At 44.1% G+C, this 24,221-nt stretch overlaps 1 protein-coding gene across 6 annotated transcripts; it reads left to right on the top strand.

Annotated features, from left to right (window-relative positions):
- Nucleotides 1-141: 141 nt before the first annotated feature.
- LOC118513206 (dual specificity tyrosine-phosphorylation-regulated kinase mbk-2-like) lies at nucleotides 142-23,933 on the top strand. Of its 6 annotated transcripts, none has more exons than XM_036058709.1 (3): nucleotides 142-282; nucleotides 2,053-2,343; nucleotides 19,275-23,933. In XM_036058709.1, exon 3 carries the CDS (start codon nucleotides 19,507-19,509, stop codon nucleotides 22,645-22,647), a length of 3,141 nt encoding a protein of 1,046 aa, XP_035914602.1. In that variant the 5' UTR covers nucleotides 142-282; nucleotides 2,053-2,343; nucleotides 19,275-19,506; the 3' UTR covers nucleotides 22,648-23,933. The 6 variants fall into 6 exon arrangements, with proteins under 6 accessions (XP_035914602.1, XP_035914600.1, XP_035914601.1 ...); XM_036058707.1 differs by having other exon boundaries at nucleotides 145-282; nucleotides 583-2,343; XM_036058708.1 differs by having other exon boundaries at nucleotides 145-407.
- Nucleotides 23,934-24,221: the final 288 nt, after the last annotated feature.

The raw sequence follows: 24,221 nt of genomic DNA, 5'->3' as shown, positions 1-24,221 counted from the left end.
CTGGCGAATGTCGACATTGCGTCGACCAAGTCGATATAGCGTTTGAAGTTGCTAGCACGAAACGTCACTTGGGAATTAAGTGTGTGTGCGTTTGTGTGCGACGCTGTCAAACGGCGTGTCAAAGAGCTCACCAACAACAACACTAGCAACAGTAGCACCAAACCGAGAAAAACGCATGCAAAGTGGCGTTGGCCAGTGCAGCCGAGAAAATTGAAAGAAGCAGTTTCCCTCGGTACGAACAGCAGCACCGTGCTGCCCGGTGGAGTTTTCTCCTTTTCCTCGGTGAGTGCGTGCGACTCTCAGTCAGAAAGACGGCAAAAACGGACCACAGAACTACAGTTGCGGTGGAGCGCTACCAAGCGATGCGGGAAGAAAACCAAGCATCGTGAAAGAAAGCAGGAAAAATGGTAAATGGTGATCGATAGAAGGAGACAAAGTGCGTGCCGTACGGGGTTGCCCACTAAAAGTAGAAGAAGGTCTGCAGATGGTTCGATAAAGCAATAGCACGGTGTCCGTCCTATGCAGCAAGGAGTGTGCGAAGAAAGCGAAGCGAAAAATCGTTAATACCCCTTTCTTCGGTAGGCTTGAATGGGAGAATCCGTTATCCTGCTACGGCACAGGATTCTGCATACAGCCACAGGGTGCGCGTGTGTGCGTGCGTACACGTGCGTGCAAGCAACAGTGCGTGCGTTTTTCTTCGTCACGAAAAAGGGAAAATCCACCACACAACCCCTTTTTCGTTCCTCGACGACGGTTGGTAGTGTACGTGTAGCAGTGTGTGTGTGCGTTGTAAAACACATCGTCTTGTCGCGTTGGGGTAGCGTTTTGTGTGCTGTATTGCAGTGAGTGTATGCGTGTGCGGAGTTGGTAGTGTGTGTGTCGTGTGAGGTCGACATGCAACGAAGAGGAAGCCAAGAAGCGGAGAAGCGAAGAAAGTGAAGGCAAAGCAAACGTTGGAAGAACGATGGTCGCAGCACCAGCAGCAGCAGTAAACGGAATGGAAGACTAGTCGGAAAACTCCGATGAGAAGAAAACGGAAGAGAACCACGGCAACGACAACCACGACTACGACGAACACGGCAACGATGGTGCCCATACTCGAGGTGGTGCTTTGTGATGTTTTAGCAGAGCAGCCAGCATAAACAGCATCAGTCCGTCAGATCTAGCAGAGACACAGAGCTTACGACAAACAGCAACATAAAAACATGTAATTTGTTTAATGTAACACAGGAATATTCGCTTATAAGGTCGAAGCTGTCGCTGTCCGCTTCCTGATCGCATCGTTCCGAGAACCCGGAAACCTGTTTTTCGGTCCGTAAAATTGTTACAGAGGAAAACCCGCCCCGTCTGTGTGTGTTGGCACGTAGCAGGCTGTGGCCGTTTACATGAAAAGTGCGTGCAAAAAAAAAATCCAAGGGTCGCGTTTCTTAGTAGGCCACCCTGCCGCCAGTCGTTCTTCGGTGCTGTTGGCTGACGGAAGAAGTTTTTTGACATTCAGCAGAGCAGCCAGCAGTCCAACGCACATACGACACGCACATCTTTTTCTTGTGAAGAAAAAAGGGAAATTTTTACGTAGTGCCCCGTCTTGTTGAGTGAGGAAAAGTCGGAAAAAGTGTGCTGTAAGTGTAAAGAAAAACACACACCACGGTTTGTCGAATCTGGCTGCAGAGAAGGGGAGAAGAAAAAAGAAGTGTGCGATTCGAGTGTGTGTGTGCGTGCAAGTGTATTTGTTCCTCTGTGCGTGTATGTGTGTTTGTAAGTGGTTGCTCTGTGTGTGCGATTTTATCCTTTCTGGTGTGTGCGTACATGTTGGTGCTGGATCAGGTTGTGTTTCCTGGAAAATCGGTCAACCGACGTTGTGTGTGTGTGCGTGTGTTTTTCGTTTTTGTTGCCTGGTGGTGTTGTAAGGTTTACCAGCTGTAAAAATCATATCAAGTGGCAACTCTCACACACAAGGTAGTAAGTTACCTGTGTGTAAAGTGTGTGTGTGTGCTTGTGTTTGTTATTCCGTGTCTGGTGTTGCCGTTTGCTAAAAGTGTCCCGTCCTTACAGAAGGACCACCGTGGGAAATAAATCTGTCCGGTGGTAGAAGGACCCTTTTTTCTGGCTGGAAAGGTGGTAACGGTGGTGTGGTGTACACTACTGCAAAAAAGCAGTATAGCAGAGGCCACACACATGCCGTTTGAGGCGATATCTCTGCAGAGAAGTCCACCGAAAAGAAGGAGCACATCAATCTCACAGGCACAGGATAACGATCAAAAAAGGACCCCGATAAAGATGCCGAGAAATGTGCGAATGTAATCGAAACGGGAAGAAAAATGGCTTCATGTAAATGAATGTGATGTAAGTAAGGTGTACTGTGATGGAATGTAGAGGAAAAATTGATTCTTGCCGCACACTGAATCGTGATGAACGATCGGACAAAGACGATGAAGCCCAAACTAAGTTATACTTTTAACCCAACAAGCTCGCCAGCTGAATTTTTAAGGGCTAATGGTAAACTTATACATCGGCTTGGATTTTTTTGCTTCAGTCTCATCTATACTGACTTTTCGAGTGAAGTGTTTCATTCCTTGAAGCCGATGAATGACTCAAAGTCTCTATGAATCAATGAAACAATCAACATTGTGTGAAATGATTATCTTCCTGTAGTAGAAGCTATCCAAAGCCGGTGTTTTATTTAGTAAATATCTAGAGTTTGATTTTATTTTATTCAATAACTCCAATTATATCGCAAACTGAAAATTGATAAAAACCATCACTATTTAATTTTCATGATACTTCAAAGAAGTCCTAGTCTCGGATTAAAAACAAAAAATGTAAAAAAGATTTTTATTGCACCAAATATCGAAAGGCAAATCCTGCTTCCTGTGCAGGCCTCTCTAATTTGCATTCGATGGTGTCTGTTTGGTGATCGAAGTAGCCGCAGCAGCAGCAGAAAATTCGATTCAAGAAACCGATGAAAACATCTCCAAAAGCAAACATCAACAATGAGAAAGAAGGAAACCTGGACGGCACATAAAACCAACACGCACACTCGCACGCCCCTGTGCGTGTGTGTACCCCCGACAAGGGTTGCCATGAACCGCCGTCTTCGCAGTGCGCCCACCTCGTTGCTAATGCTGTGTTGCTGAGGCCAATAATGTGGTAATGGTTTGAAGAAGAAATCCCTCCACACGAGATCGGACACAGCATCTGTGTGGTGCTAGTAGCCGTAAACGAGCGATCCGTAAGGATAGGATAGAACCAGCAACAACAACAAAAAAAGGGAAGAAGGTCGAAAACGGCCCCCTTTGGTTCATCATCACGGTCGTTCCTTGGGGGAAGAAGGTGGGGAACGCGAATGGAGAGTTTTTCGGGTTTTTTTTTTCTGGTGTTGCTACCAAAGGTAGAAGTCTTTTTCGGCATCCTCCATTTTTTGACGTTCACATGTTAGCTTTTGGGGAGAGTGGGAGGCGGCGAGTAGAGGTAGAAGAAGTGGGCGAAAGGGGTTATGCTGGCCGGCGGCGTCTCGACATTGGATCCATCCTGTTTGGATTCGTTCTGAGCGGTTCCAATGTTTCTCAATTTGGTAGGAGCGAAAGAGAAGTCACATCTGGTTTTGTATTTGCTCTCTTTCGCTGGTGTACGATCCTGCCTGCTGTGATCCTGTTTGGAAGCGGCGGCCACCTTGTCTTATTCTTGTACACTTTGCGTTTCTGCGTTTATTAACTCTTCAAGTACGGTGACCGTACAAGTAAGAAAAATTATGGTGATTTAACTTTTTATTTGAAGTGCAATTAGCTTAAATTTTTTCAAGTTTATATTTAAGCGTTATGAGACAATACGGCATCATGCCGTAATACTGAAATTGTAAATAAATAAATTTAAGCGTTATGAATCTAGACTCAGGCATTTATTCATTTCTAGTTGGAGTCTAGTTGAAGTATCTCTTTACCTCCAGCTATATCCGATCTGGCCTGATTTTCTGCAGATATGGAAGCACATTGAAAGGCCTTCTCGTACCTTGAGTCTTACATTGATTCACAAGGAAAGGTTCATTCTTTTTGTGATTTTCTTGGGTTCTTTCAGTGAAGCAATCCAGTTCGTAGGGCCTGTCGGAAGCTGCTGCTTTCACCGAGTAGTCCAAGGGATAGTTCAATTTGTCGGTTAGATTCCATTTTTGTGGGAAAATTGGAGGAACAACTGAAATATTCATACAACAATTGGTTAGGATCGAAGAATATTTGAAGTCCTTCCATGGAGACTACGTCAACAGCATTTTACCACAAAATTCAAATTTGATTCCTGTGTCTTTCACGAAGGGAAAAGTTGGTAATAATTCTACCTAACTATCAATCTTCACTACCCCGCTATGTTCCTTCAAGGGTTAAACGTTTAGAATCCCGGACGCACATTTGTTGATCAGAAACCCACTTGAATGTGAGGAGCAAGAACAGGCGGACTGTCGGTCCTCCCCGTAGTTACTTCGGCTGCTGCTGTTTTGCTGCAGTTAATCGACGATGAACATCACACCACACACACTCAATGTGCGCGTTCTCTTTCTCTTTTCTTCTCGATGTTGTCCTCTCTCTCTCTGTCAAACACTCACTCACCCCTTTTCGGTGCATCGCGATCTGGCTGGTGCAGCAGCAGCAAGACTGCACATAGCAGTGGGTTTCACGCTAAGCCCGTTGCGTGTGCGTTCCGATCTCGCGCGCGCAGTTCTTGCGCGATGTATCTGTCTGTGTGTGTGTGCTGCTGTTGATGATGATGCTACACACAATGCCATATCGTCTTCGCGGCGAACGAACGGTCAGTCAACCCGTCACATCGTGGGCTCTCCGTTCTTTTTGTGGTCTCGCTCGTTCCTGCGGGTATTGTAAATGCGCGCGCTGCACTTGATTCAGCATTAGGTCTGGGTTTGCCGGTTGCTGTCCAGTGGAAGGACGGTGGGTGGGTGGGGGAGCTGAAGCAACATATGAGCGGTTTTCATGTTTCGGTGGTACATCGATACATAGCACAATGGTCGATCATTGATGAAAAGAGGGAGTGAACGAGAGCGAGAGAGGCCTCGGGCCGGTTCATCTTTTGGGTGTGTGTTTGTGGCCGGTGGAGTGGAAAGAGATGTGATTCCATTAAAATAATAATGGATATTGCAGAAGAAGGAAACGGAGATCCGTTGGAAAACAAAAACTGGGAAGAAGTTGATAACAGCAAAGCCAAAACACCCGCCAGCCAGTCAGCCAGCAGGAGAAGAAAGCCAACCATCCAACATTTCGAAATCATTGAGTTATTCGATTTTCGCTTCGCACAATCGCACTCTCGTCAGCCGACACACCAATGCCAATGATGAAGATGATGATGATGATTATCCAAAAAAAAAAAGGAGGCGAGGGAGGCCAGTGTTTCGAGTCCATCAACATCCAGCAGCAGCACTGGCACTTCCTTTCGCCTCGTGGGAGGCATTTCGGGGAGCATATTTAAACACACACACAAAACAACAGCAAACCACCGCCATACATGCCGGGCACGACGATGCCGATCGATCGGCGGTGGAGAAAAGTTCATTCTCCGCAAATTAAATCGGCGGGGGATGGGTTTCAATGAATGAAATCAAATGCCCAATTACCGAAAAATGGTTTGGCCGTGCGATCACCCCTCAGCAGGGCAAACAAAAATAAAAAACGGGCTAGGGCTAAATGTACTGGGGCCGATCGTGATATGTGGTCGGAATGTTGGTGGACCGAAAAGAGAAAAGCCCGGGGGTGAAATTAGAAGGGGCTTGAAGGGCAAAGGGTTGTTGAGCTGATTTCAGTCAAGCTCTGAATGGTTTGGCTTGCCTGACTTTTGTTGTGCGTGTAATGTACGATAGCCAAAAATAGCGTGGCGTACTACGCACGTTTGTTTGCACAGGGTGAGCAGGTGCCCGAGGTGGGTGTAAGGATGGGCGTAACGGGTGCAAGGGTGCATTGGCTTAGTTTGTCTCGTGCAACATACTTTTTTCTTCATATATTTAGCGAACTGCCTTAAAATGCATCGTTTCTTTAAGAGTAATTAAGAAAAAGGGGATGTTTTTGTTTCGGTGGGACATTGTTTACATCGTATACCGTGAGCTGATCGGTTTTGTGAAGTCGTGTAAAATATTTGTTTTCATGTATTTTTTCCTATGTAATTGCTAAATATGCACCATTATTCAGTTCACAGTTTAATTAAAATGCTAAAAAAAATTCTTCCGGTGTGTGGCCTATCTCAGATCTTATACTACGAGCCACCACCAAAATACCTATTTTGGTATGAAAACATTATCTGCCCGGCACACATGTTTGATGCAATCCCTTTTATCTCAAAGGAAATGGCACTGTTGGGCCTCACAACATTTTTAGACGAAGCCCTACAAAAATCAACAACGGAACAGGCCTTCCGTGCTGCTACTACCTACATGGGATAGCTTCCATACATGCGGGTTGGTTTGCACGTTCAATTTAGAGCACGATCGAGTGCTGAAGAACGAGCATGGCCAAAGGAACTGCGAATAAAGGCACAAGAACTTCGGTCAGAGCTTCTTAACCACGGCGTTTCGCTTGTATCTTTGCTAGTCAGCCGGCACAATGTTTCCTGCACGTTGGTATGTCTGCAAGTGTGTGTGATTCCTTCGTTTCATGTGGTTAACAAAGACGAAACATTGGAATTGTATGTTGTGTGTACGTGTGTAGAGGCTTCCTGGTTCTTGCTGGTGTTTTCGTGCCGCTTGCCGACACCGCATCTCTCAACACGCAGGTTTTCCGGATCAACGGCAACAGTTCATCGCACGATCGACGTCATCGTGAGGTCGCACGCACGCACGTACGCGGTGACTCAAAAAGTGTTTTCGATGCAAGAGACATATTTGTCAAGGATCTTCAGGGGTGTCCAACTTCGCAATTTTGGTGATAAGACAAAAAAAAATCTTGATAGATTTTTTTATTGTTTTGAAATCCAACTCTTGATCAGCTGATGTTGATATGATCTTGGCTATTTTTACGACTTTTGTAAGACCATTTTAAAATATTCTAAGAGCTCAGGCATAAACGGTAAAAAATCAAACTAAAGATTCTCATTAACTTAATCGTCAATATCAATTTGAGGTTTCGTCCAATCCCTCTGTCATCCGATTGTCTAACTGCTAATTACTCAAGAAAGAGTCAAAAGTGTCAGTCCAATCGCTTTTAAAGCACTTCTTTTTGTGCTTTTTTGGTATGACGACAACAGAACTTTATAGTGATCCTACATCGATACATTTTTTTCGAGTTTACTTATGTAAACAAATTCTGTTATTAAATGGCTTTGTTTTTTTGTAAAATTTATCTTTTTTACCCATTAATCTCTTCTAGAACAATTTTTATTTTTTGCTGTAAGAAAAAACAGTTCAACTCACTTTAAATATTTAAGGTTTTTTGTAAAAAAACTCGTGTTTTTTTATTCCAATTAAAAACGCCTAATTCTTTGTTGAATGGCTTTGGGTAAAAAGATTGATCATTACTATTGATTTATGCCATTTTATACCGGATAACGAATCCCGTCCGGATCTTCCCTCACAGGACAGACTCTCGAGCTACATGGGTCAAGTCCAGGATGTCAGTTCTGGCAGGCCAAGACCTCTAAAGGTTGTAGAGCCAAACAAGAAGATACATGTTTTGTTGCAATATGTAATTACAAGTCGTGTTTCTAGTTCCCTGTCTTTATTCGTTCGTGGTCGGACTAAGAATGATGGCCCGTCGAGGAGCCTGTCTGTGTGTAGCCGACTGACGATGCACAGATGTCATTTGGCTAAGGTTTTCTAAATAAGGTGTGATGAAATATTATAATGAAATATAATATTCATCACCTATCTATTATTTCTCCGGGGGGTAGAGATCGGGCGTCCTCGTCCGAATATTAACGACAGTATTCAAAAAAAAGTTCAAATGGTTTCCTAGCCTAATTCCTTATCCTAATACAATTGACATACAATGAATTTGCGTTCCTTAATTTAAGTACCGTATACAAAAAAAAAAAAAAAAAAAATGGTTTCATTCGAATTCTTTTTACGCTATTCCTTACTGGTTAAATTTTTAACCTCTTAATCTTTTCTTATGTCTCTTAACGCCTCTAGCATTTTCAAATGTTTTGTCCTGTACGTTTTTCACTAGTATTTTTGTTGCTCTAGGTTGCATCTTAGTTCTTATGTTAGGTATAACGAATACTGCTTGCTCTTCTGCTAATGTTGGAGGGACACATTTCGTATCGTTTTTATTAGTTTGCTGTTTGGCGGCTTTGCTCATATTCTTATACGCCTCATCATACAGCACTTGAGCGTTTCTAGATATTTCTAAAAGATTTCTATTGTTAGTGTTGTTAAACAACAATTCGTTGGGCGTAAATTTAGTTGCTGAGTGTACACTATTATTGTAAAGAGTTACAGCAATTTTTGTTAAGGTTCGTGTGTCCGCTCTTTCATATTTGTACTTATTTGTATTTATAATCTCTGTTATTGTGCAGTGTGTTTTTTCAATTTGGCCGTTAGACTCTGAGCAAGATGCATACTTCAACAAAACTCCTAACGATGAAAGATAACTTTTTAGTTGGACAGACATGAATGTGGTCTCATGATCTGTTATAATTTCTTTAGGTAATCCTATGGTAGAAAAGTAAGAAGCTAATTTTTTTTGAACTTGCACAATATTTTTGTTTTTAAGATACAGCATTTGCAAATGTTTAGAAAATGAATCAATGATAGATAAGAAACTACAACTATTGATTATATAAATGTCCATATGAACGCGATCTAATGGTTTCCGGGTGATCGGTCTAGGGGAAATCTTAATATTATAACGTTTTCGTTCATACTTATTACAACTACAAATTTCACAACTGTTCACATAACGTGTAATCATTTTAAGCATACAAGGAAAAAAATACGATCTCCTTAGCTGTTGCTCTACTTCGCATATGCCTCTATGGGCCCTATCATGTTCAGATGTTACAAGAAAGTTTTGTTTCTCAGAGCTTGTCACGTCTTCTACCATATGTGTTGTAACTACGAAATGTCCTTTACTAAAGGAATGGTTACTAAGTGTTTCTTGGATCACTTGCATAAGATTTTCTGGGGCAAAAATCGCAGTTTGCTTTCCGTTATGGTACATTCCTAAAAGCTGACTAACATTACATGAATCGAAATTATTCTTAGTGATTACAGTTCGTTGATAATTCGTGAATGGTGTTTCTTGTACAATAGAATCCGTGTCTCCCAACTTGAATATTAGCTGGTTACGATACAAATTCACAGGTCTTGTTGTGTAGTGGACGTAGTGATCGTTGGATCTATCCGCCGAATGAATCGTGCCACTACTTTGGTTTGTTCCACTTCTTGGTGAATCTGAAATGGAGGAAGCATTAATATCTCGTATTGGTTTGTCGGGATCAATCCTTCTACTCAACGCATCCGCTACTACATTAGTTTTTCCTTCTTTATACTTAACCTCGTAGTCAAAATTTTCCAGCTCTAAACGCCAATTCAGAATTTTTGAATTTTTAAAAGAAGTTTTTATGAATGTGAGGGGTTTATGATCCGTGATTAACGTAAACTTTTTTCCGTAAAGATAAGGCTTGAATTTTTTGACTGCCCAAATTATTGCTAAGGCCTCTTTTTCTGTGGCTGGATAGTTAGACTCGGTGCTATTCAGTGTCCTACTTGCAAATGCTATAGGCCTTTCACGATTATCCTGAATTTGAGACAACACCGCTCCTAAGGCGAAATTGCTAGCGTCTGTGGTAAGAATGAAGGGTTGTTCAAAATCTGGATAAGCGAGGACTTGATCAGAAGCAATAATTTGTTTTAATTCTTCAAATGCCTTTTTATAATCTTCTTCATCATAAGTGACTTTAGTGCCTTTTTTCAGGCATTTTGAAAGTAGTCTACTTAGCTTGGCATAATCTTTCACAAACTTGCGATAGTAACCAGTTAGCCCGAGAAACTGTTTAATTTCCTTTTGATTCGTGGGTATTTTCCAATCTAGAATTTTTTGAATTTTATCGGGGTTAGGTTTTATCCCGTCCTGAGTTATTAAATGACCTAAAAATTCCGTCTCTCTTTTTAGAAATTCACATTTGTTAACTTGAATTTTTAAATTGCAAGCTGCTAATCTTTTCAAGACTTTATCCAAATTTTCCAAATGTGATGTTAAACTATGACCTGTAACAATAATATCGTCCAAGTAGACAAAACAAATTGATCCTATGTATCCTGCTAATACGTGATTCATTGCACGTTGAAAAGTCGCTGGGGCATTTTTAAGCCCAAAAGGCATTCTCGTAAACTCGAAGTGTCCTTGTGCTGTAGAGAAAGCCGTTTTTTTCGCGATGTGCGGGATCCATTTCTATCTGGTGAAAACCAGATTTGAGATCTAATGTGGAAAAGTATGTAGATTTTCCCAAACTATCTAAGATTTCCTCTATCTGAGGAATGGGGTATTTATCATTGATAGTTTTTTCATTTAGTTTTCGAAAATCTATTACGACTCTGATCTTTCTTTTTTGAGAGGCATCTGGTTTTTTGGGAACAACCCAAATCGGAGAAGAATATGGGCTGTTGGAGGGAACAATTATCCCATCTTCGAGCATTTCTAAGATTTGCTCCTCTACATCTTTTTTAAAATGATTTGGAAATCGGTACGTTTTGGAATATGTTGGTTCATCGTCTTTAGTTATAATTTTGTGCTTAACTACGGTAGTAGAAGAAAGTTTTTCATTGCTCTTGAGGAGTACCTGTTGATTTTTTAATATTAAATCCAAAAGGTTTTCTTTTTCATAAGGTGTCAAATGGTCAACCCTTATTAACATTTCTATTGTTTTTTTTATCAATTGGTTCATCAATGTTTAATGGGATAGGGTTAATGGTTTCAAAATTATTTACATTTAGATGAAAACTTGTCGTAATAGTTGGTGCAATATGAGATTTGCTTATGATTTTTACGGTAGACTTATTGTTTTCTGATTTATATAATCCAGGCTCTATTATAATATTATTACAAAGAACTTGATGGCACGGAACAAACCAATCTCCATTTTCCAGAGTGTCAATTGTTACTATGTGATAAAACAATTTTTTAGATGGAAAATATTTGCGGAATGCAATCGAGTTACCAGCGATGGTTACTGTTTCTTCACTATAGCTGATAACAGAATCACATTCGGCTAAATATTGTGAACCGATAATTCCATCAAAAAACTTATGGAAGTCATATTCATAGTACATTTGGTCTGGAAATTCTGGTCCAAGCAAGTTTATTGATCCTTTCCGTGAAACTTTATGACGACCTGAAGTGTTCTTTATAACTGTATCAACAGATTGTAATGACTGAATTATACCCGGTTTCAAAATATTTTTATTTGCACCACTATCCAAAAGTAATTTAAATTGTCGTGAAGTTTTCGGATGTGTTCCTATTATGTATGGAAGAAAGTCTAAATTGGTAGATTTGTTTCCGTAGTCTCCCAAAAATTTACTGTAATGTCTTCCTCCTCATCTTCAAACGATCGAGTTAAGTTCGTATCAAACGTTTCGTTTGTATTTAAATTTTTCCTATTTAGTGTTAGTCTTGTTCTGCTGGTTTCAGTTTCCATTGGAACAGGGGCATTTGTGTTAGAAGAGTGCACATTTCTCGTGCTTCGGTTCATTGAACTCGATGACGATGCTTGATTTGTAGGTTTTGATCTATTGGCGTTATTATCAAAACGCTTTTGGGATCCTTCACTGTTTGAAAAATGCTTCGTCTCTGCAATTTTCCTAACATTCAAATTTTGTGCTGTCACCTCGTTGGATTTCAATTTGCATAAAAATGCATATGCCTCTTCCAAATCCTCAGGGCGTGCTGCTTGAACATGACCAAAATATGGTTCCTGCAACCCTGCAATAAATGCAGCTAGACTTGTTTCGTCTATAAATTGGTTTATAGCAGACCAACTCTCCTGATATTTATCGGTTTGCCTAGCTATCTGTTTAATCTTTTGTACTAATTCTTTTGTGTGTATGTAATAAGTTTTTAAATTTGCACTGTTATTCATCTTGTTATGCCACAGTTGGCTCATGTGCATTGATAGATCATATTTATCACTGAAAGCTTTCGTCAAAATATCTTTGATTTCTTGAAAATCAGCAGGATTTCCTTCTAAGCACAACGCATCTTTTGCTCGACCTTGTATTTTATTGCTAATAGCATCTTCATACATGCGATAAACAGCAGGATGCACGTTATTTTTAAAAATATTCAATACACTCTCAGCTGTCTTCAACCAAGCAAAAAGCTGTTTTTTGTTCCCATCGTACACTGGTACTGCCTTTATCGGATCTGGGATTTTATAAAAGGCATCCAAATTAGCACTAAGGTTAGCGCCATGCGGTTCGCTACTACTACTAGCTTGATTATTGCTAGACTTGTTCTCTAATGAGAGAATTTTTTGAGATTGCTGCTCGTGAGAGACAGCGAGAGTTTGCACAAGCTGCTTAAGCTGCTCAAGTTGCACTTGTATTTGTTCCATATTATCTGCTAAGGATAAATTCTCGATAGGAATAACTACGTTTGTGGGTATGTGCGAGAGGCTACCGGAATCGTTCGATATGGAATCGGAATCCGAAGAAAAAGCCTCAGCCGTTGGATCTCTCCACATAAAAATGTGTCGGTTAAAAACGTCTCTCTAAGAACGCGTTTTTAATACACTCAAATTAAAGAAATCGAATAGCTCTATTCAATAGTTACTATTCGAAGCACGGTAGCAAAAGTTTTTTTTTCTCTGTCACTCGGACAAACAAAAGATATTAAAAACTAAAAGTTTGCTTACCTGTGCGTTAGTGTTGAAGAACACGTGAGGATCCTAACCTCAATCCGACACTGGATGATGAAAGAGGGAAGAGGATGGTCCTTTCGATGAAAAGAAAACGGCGTTGCCACAAATCGTCCGCACTTTTGGAATCGCACGGAGATGAATATGAAGCCCTATCTGGTAGTAGCTACAAATCCGGACAAACTACGTGAGCTTTTTGTCACTCACTAGCACTGTTCTTTTTTCTAATCACCTAATACCGGCTGCGCCAATTACAAGTCGTGTTTCTAGTTCCCTGTCTTTATTCGTTCGTGGTCGGACTAAGAATGATGGCCCGTCGAGGAGCCTGTCTGTGTGTAGCCGACTGACGATGCACAGATGTCATTTGGCTAAGGTTTTCTAAATAAGGTGTGATGAAATATTATAATGAAATATAATATTCATCACCTATCTATTATTATGTATTACTGCACGATCAACCATGCAGCATCCAAGCAAGACCATATTCTTAAAAATAATAAAATACCTAGAAAGCAATTTATTTTAAATTCAGTAGTTTAAATTCGTTGCCTTCTGCGGCCGATAATTTATGACTAACGTTTAATCCAATTTGATCCCTGCTTCTCTTCCTCTGGTGTGTTCCGCACCAGTGGCTGATCATCCCCATTTGACAACTCTGCCCATATTTGCTTGCTTATCGTGCGGGGTTCGATTTTTGATGTGGTTCATCGGCCGCGTGTGTGCTTTTTTTTTTGCTGTACAACTCCTCCTCCTCCGTTGGACACTTTTAGTACTGTCCCAAGAGCTTTTCGTACCACAGCGCGTACGTGGCACTTTGTGGTAGTGGTGTTGGAGAAGACCCACCATTTGACCGCGCCATGGTCATTCATTAGCCGCTGCTGCTGCTCTGTTCGCTGCGGTAACAAATAAAGAAAAAGTACCACGCCGCGGACGCCACGGACCGGGGCAAAACGAGACCAATTATATTCGAAGCTACTGCCGCCGCCGTTTTTCTTCGCCATGGTTTCTGACGTTTCTTTTTTTTTGCAGTCGCAAGTACGCGCCGGTCATTTTCCGGCTGGTTAATGCTGCTGGTGCTGCCCTTAATAGCGAGTAGCGCGTACCGTTTGCGGTGAGGTTTGGCATTGATTTTTAAGGTTTGTTTAAAAAAAAAACCAAGGAAGGATAGCGTGATACCACGAGTCAGGTTGCGCTCGGCGCCGTGACACTCCTGGAGGCCCAGTCTTCGAGGCGCCAGTTGGGTGGTATTTATAGTACGCCTTTTGGAGGATCTTTCACCTATGAGTCGTGTGTTTGTTTTTTCTTCCTTGTGCAACTCTCTTCCAACTCGTTTCCTTATCATCACGAGCTGGAAATAAACATAAACACATAAATGTATTTATTCCTGGTGTGCTGCTTGCGGAACAGAATGATGTCAAACGGATGACTAATGACGTACATTTAAAGCACGGATTAAAAACATGAGGTTCCAAGTGTCTAATCGAAGCCTTATCAAGGCGCGTTTGAAAGGGGTTGCAGTGCAAGTACTGCTTGGTAAAACTAATATGCGCAAGTAAACGTGATCACATCTACTCACGGTCCGGGCTTCTGTGAGGTACACCACTGGTCCAACATATCATGTGTCCGGGGGTTACGGTCCCCCCTTTTTTGTTTCGCTCTCACCGTAGCTCTAGTGTGCCCGGGAGGCAAATTTTTGAAATGAAAATTTGTGACACAAAAACAACAGAATAGTCCCAATGGACTGGAACAAACCGAATAGCTGTCGCTGGCCACAATTTTGTGTCCCATCGTGTTGTTAGCGTATGGATCGATCGATATGCATTAGTGCATTCGGTTGCAGACTGTGTCGCAGCAATCCCCCCTGGTTGGCTATATACTCTTCGTGGAGTCGTGCTCAGGGATCGCGTGCCACTTGAACAAAGATGCTGAAAGCTGTGCACGCTAACAGAGCCCGAAGAAGTCCTCAAAGAAGAAGGAACATGGCGCAGCTTTAATGCAAATGAAGAGACAAACGCTGTTGATGGACCATTTTCCTAAATTGTATCAAAATTTTGTGTTTTAACGAAGCAAAAGAGAAAATGAAAATGGAGAAAAAAATGTAGATCATTATAACATACAAAAACCGCAGGAGGATGGTGCGAAAACAGATGTGTGTAGAAGTGAAGTAAAAACAAACAAACATGAGATAAGAAAATGAGCAGCAAGGTTCGAAACGATGGTGAAATTGAAGCTTTTACTCGTTTTGTTAAGTCAGTAGAAATGTATTTTGGTGTTTTCTTTCTCTTCATTTTGCTGATCGTGGACGAAATGTGATCATTACTGGCCTGTGATCGTTCACCGGATAGTGCATACCGTGTGCAGTGCGTTTTTGGTGTGCAATTTCTCAACAAACACAAACACACACACACGAGGGAGAAAATTAGCACGTCTTACTCACTTCTCTTGGATGCGTAAGACAAAACCCCGAGCAAGGAATCCGGTCATTAAACGCGGTTCGAACGACGCTCGGCGTGGCATTGAAAATTTGCAACCACCACCCCGAACCGTCCTGCACAGTTGGTTCATTGCCAATCAATCGCACGTCGTTGCGCGCATGTTTTGACAGCTTCTTGGGGTCACACTCGCACCGGCAGCAGGCGGCCACACTTTCACGCCCGTCCGAAGACGAAAAATGGGCGACAGCGCGACCGACCACCAACGGACGGGGAAAGATAAATAAGCTTTAAAAATTCAGTCCAGCGCCGGTGAAACGTGAAGGACGGTGGCACGTGGACGTGGAGCTGCGGTGTCCGTCCGAGTGGTCCAATCTCTGGTCGAGGTGTGTGTCTTGGGTGGAGATTTTTTTATTGTCTTCGAGCGTCTCAAATTGCTTGCCGTGAAGTGACACGACGAATGCAGGTTCATTGCCAAAACTGCGTGCCAGTGTTCACCTGAGGCTTTTCGGTGGGGAAGTTTTTTGTTGTTGTTGTTTCCAAGTCATCACTGACACTGCTGATGGACGGTTGAACGTACTTGTTAGCTGGTAGACAAAGACTTCCGCGCGAGAGGTTTGTATGGCGCCTGCTAGAGGTGTTGATGGCTTCGAGGACGAATGGGTCTTCTCTCCGGCGGTTGGTATGAATGTCATGGGCAGCAGATAATGTGGGAATAACGTATTCCTAATCTGATTTGAAGGGTTTTGCAACGATCTTCTGTGCTTGATATTTGCCTATGGCTTAAATATTGAAATAAAGTACGGTTGACGATTTGTTAGCAATCGAGCAAAGAATTTAAGGCTCTTTGTAATGTCCAGTAGCTGGTCTCTCTCATCGAAAAAGACACAAAAATGATGAATAGAGAAGAGGTCCTTTTGGTCAGGTCTACTATCTGAACACATCTGTTGAACTGTTCTTTCCGTCCCGGAGTGGCGATCCCTGGAAGACTCACCAAGTATGTAGTATCTGCCAGAAGTTGAAGTCTTCATTGAGAAGTATCACTGCGGTCTTTTAGGCACAACTGGCCTTATAATGTTAGATCAAGCGCTCAGGAGTAAATCAACGGAAATGTACTTACCGACTCTTCCAGTGTCCTGAAGTCTTTGGGATCTTGTTTTAGGATACATAGAAGATGTCATGGATTATGTTCTTATGGACTACGTTAAGCGTACATCAAACGATAAACTAGTGTACCAATTTTAAAATGTTGAAATGGTGTGTTCCTTACTAAGTAACTGATCGCCAAGGTCACGAAAAGACTGAAAAACTATAATTTCCGAGGACATATTATTATGGCACACTTTGAAGTAGGTTTTTTTGGGAACCTTTCGCGGGACTTGTTGGTGTGAAACAACTCTTAATGATCGTTTATGATTATGCTGTTCATTTTTTAACTAACAAAATTGACTCCCGTTGTGTGCATTGTTTCCCACCTAACCGTTTTTCCCCCTCAATTTCCTTTATATCCGTTAGCTTATTTGGGAACAGTATTTCCTTCCGCATCGACGCAACGCGTGAAACATCTCTGTTTTGCAATCATAAAAATTAGAAATCCCTCAATAGTAGAACACCGGATTGGTGGGGGTTGGTAATGGTCACAACAGATGAACTGGAATGGTACGGCCAAACCACACACACACACACACACATACAAGAAACAGATTGAGCCAGCCAGAGTTGGCAGAAGAAAGGGAGCAAAACGAATGGGTGAAATGATATGTGTGTGCAGACGACCACACCACATGATAAGCACAGATTCCCTGCTGCCCTAGCTGGGCGAACCTAGGCCAATCCACCCCATCAAAACAGGTGTGTGGCGGCTCTTTGTGGCGAACTGCTTGGGAAGGCTAGTGGACGAAACGGTTGGCGATGTTATCAATGAACAACGGTTGGCAATATTATCCAGGAATGTCTCTGTGTCCAGTGTAAGCGATGCAGTTACTGCCCTTTACTGACATTTGAAGATGATCTTCAAGAGACGTCTGAGGAGTCTCACGAGACAAGGATCACTGAGGTTAAAAATCGTAAAAACATAGCTTGTGAGTGGTGACTTCACCTAAGTTGTTGCTCATAACTATGCTCCTTTTATTTAGGATGAATATTATAAGGAAAACAAAAACCTGAAAACGCTTTAAACCCAGTTAAGCTTTCTAATTGATCGCTTTAGTGTGGCTTCTCTCCAGAGCAAAGCGATTCGCGCAGATGCAACCCGTACGTACAGCTGCACAGGCGCGCGCACGGCGGTCTCTTCTTGATTCGCCTCCATAACACTCGCTACCCAGCCCACGACTTCCTCCACCATATCCCCCCTCCCCTGGAAATACCGGGACGGAACCCCGTTAGACGGGCAATGATGTGTGTTTTATGTTGCGCCAGTAGGTGATCCATCGATCGCTATTCGAAGGTTTTATTTTCTTCATCGGCCACCGGGGCGCGAGCGGTATAGTTGTGCGCGAAGCGTCTCCTAAGGCGAGTTCTTGGAGAGGAGTAGTCGGAGTAGAAAGAAATGGGATGCTTCAGTGAATATCGGCAAAGAGTCGGCGACTTACGGAACTTTGTTTTTTTTTTGCGCTGTAACGCCCGTTTTATTATTGCTCCCGTTTTTATAGAGGATGATCGAGGCGCTTTGGCCTTACGTTTGCCGATGTTTGGGGCGGCCGCCATAAGCAGTGCCAGGCGAGGTTCATAAGCGATTTTTCGTTGCTCTTTAAGAGTGGATCGGTTAGTTCTTTTTTTCTTCCATCGAGCGTAAAATAATGCAGCTCCATCGAAAGTATGCAACATTCCGTTTGTTGTTCGGTGCGTTTTACCGTTAATGCACGGAGCGTTATTTTCATGTTTGTTTTATGGTTTTTTTTTTATTTTAGTGCATGGTAGTTTTCCAAACGTTTTTCTTTCACTGCACAGGTCAACGGTGCACTAGAAGACGCAGCAAATGCTAGCGTGTGGTAGTCCATGTTAGTGACACATGTTTGGTTTGTATTGATTTGCTGGTGGGGTGGACTCGGGAGTCATCAAAAGACCGTGATTTATGTTTGTTCTGAGGGTGGTGAAAATCCCCGGCTCCGGATCGATTTACATCCCAGCAGGAATATGTTTAGACGCTAATGCCGCCGTGGGGTTTATTTTGAATCGTTGCCAAAATCAGATTAGCGTCGGTGCTGCTGGCCATGTGTGAGCCGGTTTGATTATATCTGCATTTTATTTTAATGCGTTTTGGCAATTTTATTAATACTACCATTGTTCATGTTATTAGAGCATTTATGTATGGGTTGCTGCTGGTGTTTTAATTTAAAATTTTATTATTTTATTTGGAAACAAAATTGTACATATGTAGATTGTTTTTCTATCTAGAAAATTCTTTAGTTCTATGAAAATTTTAATGTCTTGTAATAATAGAGCAATCATAGATCTGATTTGATATCCATAACATATAATTATGCTTGAGCTAAAATCCCCCCAAAAAAACCAACCCACCAAATAACCGTGACGCACGGCTCGCTTGTATCTGTCTCCACCCTGTTACCGGAAGATCGATTCTCTTCGGGCTGAAGTTATGAAAATTCAAGACAAAAAACAAAACGCCCATCCCCGACAAAAATCGTTGGCGAACGGTGGTGGGGTTGCACAATTAAACCGAACCGAACAACCACCGTTCGACAACTTCTCATGTAGAACGAACCGATTTTTATTGTTTGTTTGACGACTGACGGCTTTATTTGTGGTTTTCGGGAGGGTTAGAGCTTTGGGCCGTGCGTTCTTTGTCCCCCAGTGGCGTCGTTTTATAGTTTGGCGATAGTTTATAGCTTTTCGTCAGTTATATAGGTAGAAAAAGAGTTGAAAAATAATAAAAAACTTACATCGATACAGTGTGAAAGACAAGAATCCATTTTTTTATTGCATTCCCATGCCGTTTTTATATCAAAATATTGTTCTAAAAATGATCTTTTTGTATTTTAGGTAAAACGAAGATTTCGAAAAGAGTGAACGAATCATCCGCATAGCAGCCCCTTTACAAACGAGAACACTATGACCGTTGCTAGTGTTGGCATCAGCTGTCGAACGTGCACATTTCCCGGCGCCATTGGTAAAGCTTCGTCATCCACCCGTTCCGTGCTTCCGGTAGCCGCTGGTGCTGGTGGTGCTGGTGGTGGTGGTGGTGGTGGTCAGCGTTCGGCATCCTTCGAGGAGCATGTTGGTTGCGAGCAGTCGCCTGTTCGCGCACTGTGATGTCGTAGATATGGACTGTAACGCTGGCAGTAACAGTAACGGTGGCAGCAACAGTAACGGTGCTAACGGTGTCGGCAGCGTTAGCAACATCTTCACCCGCCAGCACTCACTCACGGGCGGTAACAACGGGTACTCCTTGCTGTTGGCAAGCGGTTCATCGATCGTTCCACCCAACACCGCCACCACGCTCCGGTGCGACAAGGTGAACGGAAACACGTCGATCCTGGTCAGCAACAGTGTTGTTGGTGGTGGAAGCAGTAGCAATATTAGCAGCATCGGTTCCTCATCATCCGGTGGTGGGCTGGCGACGTTTCAACCGACGTTGATCGCACCACCGTCGGCAACGACGCTAAAGACGTCCTCGCTCACATCGTCCGCCATCCTGTTCGGTGGAAGTAGTGGAAATTTGAGCAGTATCGCCGGGAAAGCTTCCGGCGGTACGCATAAGTGGATCGGATCGCTGTGTGATGGTGCTACCTCGATCGGGTACAGCAGTGGTAGCAGCAGTAAACTGAATCAACAGCTGCACTTCCAGCAACATCCTCAGCAGCAGCAGCAGCAACAGTTACATCTGTTGCAGCATCAGAACAAGCATCATCATCCTCATCTGTCGCAGCAGCATCATCACCATCATAGCTTACCGGTGACCAGTAGCGGCAGCACGGTTGGTTCCAACATGCTGGACAGTCTCACCTTTCGGCTGTGTGATGTGGATGGTGCGGTGAGCAGCACCATGTCCAACCCGAACGGAGCCGGCGGTGGGAATGGGGCGAGCAATGGGGCTTCCACGAACGGAGGTACGGGCGGCGGAAGCATACTGATGGTGGTGCCATCACAGCAAACCGGAAGCGGGAAACAGTCACATTCCTCAGCGATAAATGCCGGTGGTGGGGAGCGACTCTCCTACGCAGCTCACGATCATCAGCACCAGGCAAAAATGGTGGCACAGCATCACCATCAGCAGCAACACAGCAGCAATACTAGTAGTAGCAGTAGCAATAATAGCGCAGCAATTGCGGCTGGCAGCGATGTGCCGATTAACTATAGCAAAATGACGCGCATCAGCAAGATGGGACTGAGCGCAGATGCGGTACATCAGCAGCACCAGCATCACCATCACCACCACCATCATGATAGTTCGGCGTCCGTATCGATCCTGCCCACATCATCGTCCGCGGCGGTGGCACAGCAGCAGCAAGCCGCCCTCCACAAGCAGCAGCAGCAGCAGCAGCAGCTACACCATCTACGCAGTACGGTCGGTGGTAGTAGTGGAAATGTCGCCAAGGGGAACGATGCTTCAGCGGCCGCCAGCTACTGCAAGGTGACGCGCATCGGTAACATAACGTTACTCGACCCGGAGGATCAAACCATGCTCCAGTCGCACATGCTGGGGAACAGTAGTAATAGCAGCACTACGGGCGGTAGCAGTAGCGGTAGCAGCAGCAACAACACGATGAAAAAGGATGAGGTGAGCCTGACGAAGGTGGCAAAGTTGGGACATTCGGTTGATCAAAAGGTGTGTGATTTGCAGCAACATTTTATACAGCATCATCAGCATCAGCTTCAGCAAATGCAGCAGCAGCAGCAGCAGCAGCAGCAGCAGCAACAAGCTTCTCAAAAGCAGCAGCAACAGGGGAAGGAGCAGCAGCAGGGTAACGGTGGCGAAGAGGTGCGGATAACGGAGAGCTTAGCGCCGTTCGAGGTGTTGCGGTTGTACATGGACAAGCTGACGCAGTACGAGCATCACGAGATTTACAACTATCCGCGCATCTACTTTATCGGTGCGAATGCGAAGAAAAGGCGCGGTGCGGGCAATTCCGACTACGACAACGAGCAGGGTTCGTACATTCATATCGCGCACGATCACATAGCGTACCGGTACGAGGTGCTAAAGATTATCGGGAAGGGGAGCTTCGGGCAGGTGGTGAAGGCGTACGATCATCGAAACTTTCAGCACGTGGCGCTGAAGATGATACGCAACGAGCAGCGGTTCCACCGGCAGGCACAGGAAGAGATACGCATACTGAAGCACCTGCGAGCGCAGGACCGGTACAACTCGATGAACATCATCCACATGTACGATAGCTTCGTGTTCCGGAACCATATGTGCATCACGTTCGAGCTGCTGTACATCAACCTGTACGAGCTGATCAAGAAGAACAAATTCAAGGGCTTCAGCATGCAGCTGGTGCGCAAGTTTACGCACTCGCTGCTCAAGTGCCTGGACGCGCTGTACAAGAACAAGATCATCCATTGTGATATGAAGCCGGAGAACATTCTGCTTAAGCAGCAGGGCCGTTCCGGCATCAAGGTGATCGATTTCGGGTCGTCCTGCTTCGAGAACGAGCGCGTCTACACCTACATACAGTCGCGGTTCTACCGTGCGCCGGAAGTGATCCTGGGCGCCAAGTACGATATGGCGATCGATATGTGGTCGCTCGGGTGTATTGTGGCGGAGCTGTACACCGGGTCGGCGCTGCTGCCCGGCGAGGACGAGTACGATCAGATGGCGTGCATTATCGAGCTGCTGGGAATGCCTCCGCTGAAGCTGCTGCACAATGCGCGGTGGCCATCGCGCTACTTTGCGTACGACGGGGACGACCAGTTCCCGCACTACTGCTCGCTGAGCTTCCGGGAGGACGGGCGGGAAGAGATTCAGGGCAGTTATAGCAAGCGGGGCCGGTATCGTGGTGCACCCGGTACGCGCGATCTAGCCAAGGTGCTGAACTACTGTGACGAACTGTTTTTGGACTTTGTAAAGCACTGTCTGCGGTGGGACCCGAAGCGCCGCATGACGCCGCAGGAAGCGCTCAACCATAATTGGTTCCACCGGATGTTGCCACAGTCGCCGCAGGTCGTGAAGGTGGTCAGCGATGGGGGCGGTTCGGAATCGGCCGCCTCGACGACGGTTAGCAGCGGGACGACGGCTGGCGGCAGTTCGTCCCACTCGACGGCCACCTCGATCAGCAAGCAGCTTAGCTCGTCGATGGTGAGCGGCGGTGGCGGTGGTGTCGGACTGGGCGGAGGTATGGAGAGCAATCCGGGCGGAAGTCTGGCGGGCGCCGGTGCTGCCGGCATTGGCAGCATTTCGATGGGATCCTAGCAGAAGAAAGGGCACACGGCCACCGCCGGTGGTTCATCGTCCGGTGGTATGTCGTTGAAGAAGGTTTCATCAGCGCTGTCGTTACCGGCCGGCAGCGGGTTTACCGGTATCAGCAAAACATCTCCAACGACCGTGTCCTCGCTGCTTTCGTCCGGGATCTCTAGTTCGATGATAACGCTTGCTGGTTCGCTGCAGCAACCAACCTGCCAGCGGCAGGCGACCTCCCTGCAGGCACTGCTCGAAGGCAGAATATTGGCCACCAGCCGCACGGTGGCTTCGTTAGGATTAGATTCTGCCTCGGTTATCCACGGCAGCAAGAGTGGTTCGAAGGGTGATGAATTGTACGGCGAACGGAGAAGACATCATGCGCCTGCTATCGCCGATCATCAACCGTCAACGGCACAGCTTGCAGCGCTGGCACTAGGTACGGCGGAAGGCTGTAGCGGCAGCAGCAATAATCAACAACCTTCCTCATCGTCACACCATCACAGCGGTCCCACTGGCGGGGATTTTAGTGGCAGCACCAACGAGAACAGCAATACAGTCTCGGGATCTGTTCCGGCATCGTCGTCTTTCATAGAGTACATAGGATAAATTGAATCGTTGACATCGCCCGCCAGGTAAGGGGCAGGAACGCTAGAACGAGTAAAGACATCCGCAAACGGGGAAGCTACATAGATAGGTAAATTCGGGGACACGAGCATAAAGAGTCTGATATCTTGAAAGTGTGTGCGTGGCGGACGTTTAGGAACAAATTTCTAGCTAAACCTCACTCACCCACTTGCAACTTGGCCGAAAGATTCAAAAAGGATTCTTACCTTACACTCGTTGGTGAAGTAACGCTTGTATGCAACTGGATAGACATTTATTTTTTAGAAACGATTTTTGTGTTCAAATATAGTAAGAACAGATGAGGATAATTTACTTGTCCATCTTTTTTTTCGATACGAAGTACGTAGTAGTTTATTTGTTTGTGATTTGTAGTTCTTAGCATCAACTTTGTGATGTGACGAATATGAGACTTTTTCGCTTTTTAACACTAGAACGACCAGAATGGAGAATCTAAGCACGGTACTGCCAAACAAAAAATAGTTTCCTCATATTTTAGCTAAACCCTACTCACTATTTAGCCAATTTTCTGTTAGTATAGGCAACCCCAAAGCCGTGCAAAAAGACTTTTATCTTACTTTCGTGCGAGAAGTAACACTTACATGAAAATCGGCTTGACATTTATATTTTAGAAACGATTGTTGTGTTCAAATATAGTAAGAAAAGATCAACTGTGACGAATGTGAGACTTTCGCGTTTCTAACACTAGAACGACCAGAATGGAGAACCTAAACTTTCCTGTCGAGCAAAAAAAAACCTCATAATTTACTGTATTTATAATAGTAATGTGTTCTTTCAATGTTTAAAAAAACAGAATTCTTACTAAAAATTGATTACTTTTTTTTCCTTGGCACTACAACCTTGAGAGGGCGCGGCCTGCCATTTCTGGTTTTCTTTAACTAATTTAACCCATAGTAAACAAGTTCTTACCCCAACGTAAGGGTGACTACTTTACTACGGGTAAA

Source organism: Anopheles stephensi, chromosome 3 (assembly GCF_013141755.1).
Source record: "Anopheles stephensi strain Indian chromosome 3, UCI_ANSTEP_V1.0, whole genome shotgun sequence".
Lineage (NCBI taxonomy): Eukaryota > Metazoa > Arthropoda > Insecta > Diptera > Culicidae > Anopheles > Anopheles stephensi.
This window is presented reverse-complemented; position numbering and strand designations above follow the sequence as displayed.

Coding starts and splice junctions, on each gene's coding strand:
- LOC118513206 (XM_036058709.1), top strand. CDS start 19,507: ATGTTGGTTGCGAGCAGTCGCCTGTTCGCGCACTGTGATGTCGTAGAT.